The 5,538-nt window shown below is 33.7% G+C and overlaps 1 protein-coding gene across 1 annotated transcript; it reads right to left on the bottom strand.

The window, feature by feature from the left end:
- Positions 1–2,990: 2,990 nt before the first annotated feature.
- On the bottom strand, positions 2,991–4,903 carry LOC111407564 (E3 ubiquitin-protein ligase RDUF2-like). The gene has a single exon (XM_023037135.1). It carries the CDS (start codon positions 4,626–4,628, stop codon positions 3,594–3,596), a length of 1,035 nt encoding a protein of 344 aa, XP_022892903.1. The 5' UTR covers positions 4,629–4,903; the 3' UTR covers positions 2,991–3,593.
- Positions 4,904–5,538: the final 635 nt, after the last annotated feature.

The raw sequence follows: 5,538 nt of genomic DNA, 5'->3' as shown, positions 1-5,538 counted from the left end.
CTACCAGACACGTCCTTAGTATGTGAATGATTCTTAATTTGTATTTGGATTATTTGATAATTTACCATTTGAATTCAAGTAGTATAAATAAGAAATTTTATTCCAAATAATTAGAACTTTCTGTTGGGATTATCATTTTATTTTATTTTTTAATTGAAAATATTGTTGTCTATCCTTTTTGCTAGGTTTGTCAAAATAAGAATTTGAGTTTTCTATTGGGATTATCTTTTCATTTCTTAATTTTCTTGAATTCAAAACAATGTTGGTTATCTTTTTCACTAAGAGGGTGTTTGATTAGCATGGAAAATATCATCTAAAAAATAAAATGTTTTCCTTGTTTTGAAGAAAACAAAAACCACCTCCCCTCAAAGAAAATATTTTCCTTAAAAAAAAGAAAATTAGACATATTTTTAAAAGTTGAAAAATATTTTCAATGGAGAAAAATAACAATCAAACACTCAAAGTGAAAATTTGGGTGGAAAATTGATATTTTTCATGAAAAATAAATATAATCAAACACACCATAAGATTATCAAAACAAGAAAAGAAACTTCATCATTTATATAATTCAATTAATGGCACTAATCGAAAATGTGAAGGAATTATCATGTGATAAAAATAATTATGTCTATACCTAATTCTAGCACAAATCAAAAGCCTCTTAAGCTATTGTGGCATTTAGCAATGCTTATTGATACCCTCCAATTTACTCGAGTCCTTTCAAATTATTATGTTCGATTTTAATAAATTAATATATTCTATCATATTAAGAGCGGTGGTGGTGATTAAGGGGTTTATGGTTTATCAAATTCAATATTATAATTTGGATAATACTACTTCTACATCAAATAATGTCCACTCTCCATACTGGAGGGAGACCTACTTCAGATAAATCGTATTTTATTCGATATAGGTCTCCTTTCATGTGAGGGAAGTTGATATCCTAATGTACATGTAACATTACCTTTATGATTTTTGGTTTATAAAACTAATTATTGAATTGTTAAAAAAGTTAAGTGTTATATGTAATGGCAAGTGATTTTTTTTTTTTTTTTTTTTTTTTTTGGGAAATTGTAATAGGAATAGAAATAGTCCTTGTTTGAGCCCCATTTTCCATTAAAACAAAAAAGATTTTGTACTGATGATTTTTTTGAAGAATGTGATGTTAAAAAGTATGAAAAAATGTTGAAATGTGATGTTGATGAAAATAGTATTTTTAAAACATTTAAAAATTTTAATAGGAACATATTTAGTTTGGAATAGATATATAAAAATTGTGGGTGAAAATAAATACTCCCGTAATCTATAAAAATTTAGCTTTATATGTTTGTCTATAAAACATTAATAGGAATTAATTATGTCATATATAAAAATTAAGCTTTGTATGTTTCGATCAAATTTTCCCTATTCAAAAGTTACTGTAGCTTCATACTAAATCCCTATTTGATAAAAATTTAAATATAAATTTTAATTTAAGTTAAAATTAACTAATTTTAAAAAATATTTTATGAAATTCTCAACTTTTCAACACACATTTCATCAATTTTTATTAAAATTTATTAACAATTTCATTTTAATCCCCACCAAATGGGGGCTAAAAAAATTGCATATTTTCTAAAATTCCATTTTGGTCCCTCAACTATTGGCCAGCACTTATTTTGGTCCCTCGCAAATCCGTTCTTTAATAGTTACTGTTTGAGCTCTGTTGTCTTGATAATATATTTTGTAAAAAATATTTATTTTATTTTTTTTGTTTGGGGGGGGGGGGGGGGGGGGGGGATTGTTGTTACAATTTTAGCCCTTGTTTGACCCTTTTTTCTTAAAACTCGTTTTCAACCACAAATTAATAGGATCCACAGCTTTTATCAACTTTACAACATATTTCTTCAACTTTTATCAAAATTTAAATTTTATCCAAACCAAACAGGGGCATGGTAAGTTGAAAGATGAAGAGCAATATTAGACGAGAGCCATATACTACAGCCTTACACTCGATAGGAAACAGATTTTCTTTCAACATATCTACAGAAAAATAATATGACACCATGCAAAGTATGTAAAACACTAATATTGATCGCCTGAAGCAGATTGTGAAGAATTATAAACCTTCAAATTGATAGCAAACATACATTTCTCCCCAAATTGATATAAACCATGTGAAGCTGATAGTGAACAATAATGGTAGGTATCAAATGAGAGTTTTATAGCCATAAATTTCTCCCCCCCACATTTCTTCTACAAGAAAACAACATGATATTATAAAAAATTTTAAAATCAAATCAGTGACAGCATGGAGCACAAGTTCACAATCTCATAGCCAAAACACTAATATGTATAGCCTTTTTCAGAATATAACAATTTGAAGTTGTTCGTGAACAGTAATAGTAGGTTGCAAGATAGAATGACATTTTAAATGAGAGACGTATGATAGCTAACAGACATTTTTACAAGAAAATAAAAACATCCAAATTATTTAAATCACATCATACAGTTACAACATAGAGCACAAGTTCACAATCTTCATGGTCAAAACACTAATATGGATGTGAAGCTGATTTTGAACAATTGCAGTTAGCCCCGTGTTTTGGGGATAGTTTTGGATTTACGTACAGAAATTATTTTATTTGGAGAGAGATGGTTGAAAATGATTTTGGGAAAGAATGAATGGAGCTCAAACAGGGGCTTAGTTGCAAGATGGAGCAACACTATTAAATGAGACCCTAAAGCACCATCCAACTGGTAGCAAACTCATATTTCTCCCCCAAAACTTCTACAAGAAAACAAGATGAGACCATTAATTTTCGTTCAATTACATTTCATTTTTCTCTTTCCTAATTTCAACCACACAATCTTCCATAAAATAATATTACACTTCTCTTTCAACCACTCATTTTTCAGAAAAATATTATTCCACTCATTAATTTTTCCACGTAATGGGGGCCTGTTGCTAAAACCAACATCCAAGTAAACAAGATCAACTTTAAAAGTAGTCATTTAATTAAAAGAATTGAATAAGAATAAAATCTGTTTTTTCACAACAATGAGGCAATGCCTAAACTAAACTTCCAAGGTAGGATATATATAATTATATATAAATGATGTGCCCATCGAAAAATGTCACACAAAGCATTAACTCATACTCTAAACTTTAATATAGATTACAGAAAATAAATAACTAACCATAATAACAGTGGTGTCAAGCAAATTATAAATTGCAGAAATGCGCTGAAAGTTCAAAGTACTTCGGTGGTGTGGTGTACACAGGAGCCATTAATACCAACACCAGCTTCTCGCATAATGAATTAGTCGCTCTGTCTCTTCTTCATCTTCAATTCTTTTTCTCAAGTTCCATATCCATCTCATTCACTATCAAGACATTGCTGCAGCAATAATTCTTCAACAGAAGACAAAGCTCAAGAGATATTATTGACTATTTTATATTCATTTAATCACGATGTATCACACAGTCTTCCACCGATATTGATTCTCTGCAGCCAATTAAGCTTCAAAGTTTACCATCATCTTCTACTTCCATCATTAACTTTATAACTTCATCCTCCACTTCACGAAAACAAGCCGCACCTTCAAATTATTCAATAATCCAAGTTAGAATTAGAAGTTGATGATCTACCCCGGCCAAAACAAGCAAACAAGCTGTGCAGAATCCTCCTGAATCCACCCCTCTCCCGTGACACACTCCCTCTAGAGCCCCATGAAATCCTTCTTGGAACACCATTATTATTAAACCCACCATCCATCTCAGTATATACCACTGGTGACTGCCTCTCCCCATCCCTCCTCCCTCCTGAAAACCGGCCCACAGCAAACCCACCACCAGGCAATCTCCATATCGTCAATCCAACAGCTTCGTCACCATTCCCCACCTCGTTTACTCTTCGATGCACTTCACTTGGGTCACTATTGCTAATACCATAGTTATTACCATCAGTCGGCAACTCATATCTGCAAACTGGACACGAATTCCTTAACGACAGCCACGGTAAGATGCAATCCTGATGGTATAAATGCTTGCAAGGCATTTCTCGAGCCTCACTTCGCAGCTCGAAAGCCTCCTTACAAACTGCACAGTGAGACTCAGTGGCAATATGCTCATCAACTATCTCAATTGTGGGCATCGATTCGATAGCGGCCTTCGAGGCTGGAGGATTAATACTGATTCGCCCGACACCATTAGCCTCAATTTGGGCCAATTGGTCTAGCAATCTGTCAAAACCCGATCCGAGCAAAAACTCAGACATACTAGTAGGCAGCGGCTGCAAACCTATTCCTGCTCCATCGTCGTAATACAGTTCAAATCCTCCAGCCGCCGCTCCACCTCCTCCCTCGTTCGGCCCACGGAGCACGATGACCGGGTTAAAGGGTGACCGGTTACCCCCATTCCTGCGGCTCCTTCTGAGCCTCGAGCTGGATCCGGACCCCAATCCGGGACTTGACTCCGGTGTTTGCGCCATGTACATGGAGGCGGCGGGGAAACGGCGGCGCCGGTCAGGAGTGTCGATTTCTTCCACGAACCCACCATTACAATCGGGGCAAGTGAAGGAATCTTGGGTCCAAACGGTAACGAATCGGTCGCATCTGTAACACCAGTATGGTGAAGAAGCCGACATCTATCAATTTTCTTTTAATATAATGAATCTTTGTAGAAAACAAAATTAAACTTCAGATCTGAAATTATCAACAATTTCGGAAAAAACAGAAATTAAAACTAAACCATCTGGGTCAAAGAGGGGCGGGAGCGGAATCGTTCATGGGAGAAAGGGGCGTTTCGGGATGAAGAAATGATAAGAGGGCAATAATACTGGCGAAGTAAATATTAGCGTGCAATTAAAGCTTAAAAGTAGGAAAGAACTGAGTTGAATACGGTTTATCCCTGGAAATTTGTAAAATACACCTCAAAACAAATTCCATTAATCAATCTGGACAGATAGTTTTCACCTAATTCGATTATAAAATTGGAATGAGGAAATTGCAAAAAAATGTTCACTTTCACGTTCTCATTTGCAAAAATGTCCAAATTTTGTTTAATGTCTATTTTGCAATAATTTAGACCAAAATATCATTGTTAGTAATTTCTAATTCCACGTTAAAGACAATTTTTCACACAATTAAAAATTTTGTTGGTCAATAAAATTTTGATTAAGGCTGGGCAAATCTCGCGAACCGAACCCGAACCGAACTTAATCGAACCGACGGTTTTTGTCAAATTAAATACCCGAACGGGTATCTGAATTGAGAACCGACGGGTACGGTTCGGTTCTCGGTTTTAGACCAAGAACCGAAAAATCGAATAAGAACCGAATATTTCTAATTTTTTTTATATTGAGTAAATCAAATTATTTTAATTTTAATTTTTCTAAACAAATTAGCAATTTCTAAACCCAAATTTTTGGCCCAATAACTTGTTTCATTTCTAATTTTTTTATTTTTGACCCCATTACCCATTTTATTGTTTCATTTCTTAGTCCAACAAGACACAATCCACTAAATAACTCTAAACACCTACACTAAAGTGCATAA

Source organism: Olea europaea, chromosome 13 (assembly GCF_002742605.1).
Source record: "Olea europaea var. sylvestris chromosome 13, O_europaea_v1, whole genome shotgun sequence".
NCBI lineage: Eukaryota > Viridiplantae > Streptophyta > Magnoliopsida > Lamiales > Oleaceae > Olea > Olea europaea.
This window is presented reverse-complemented; position numbering and strand designations above follow the sequence as displayed.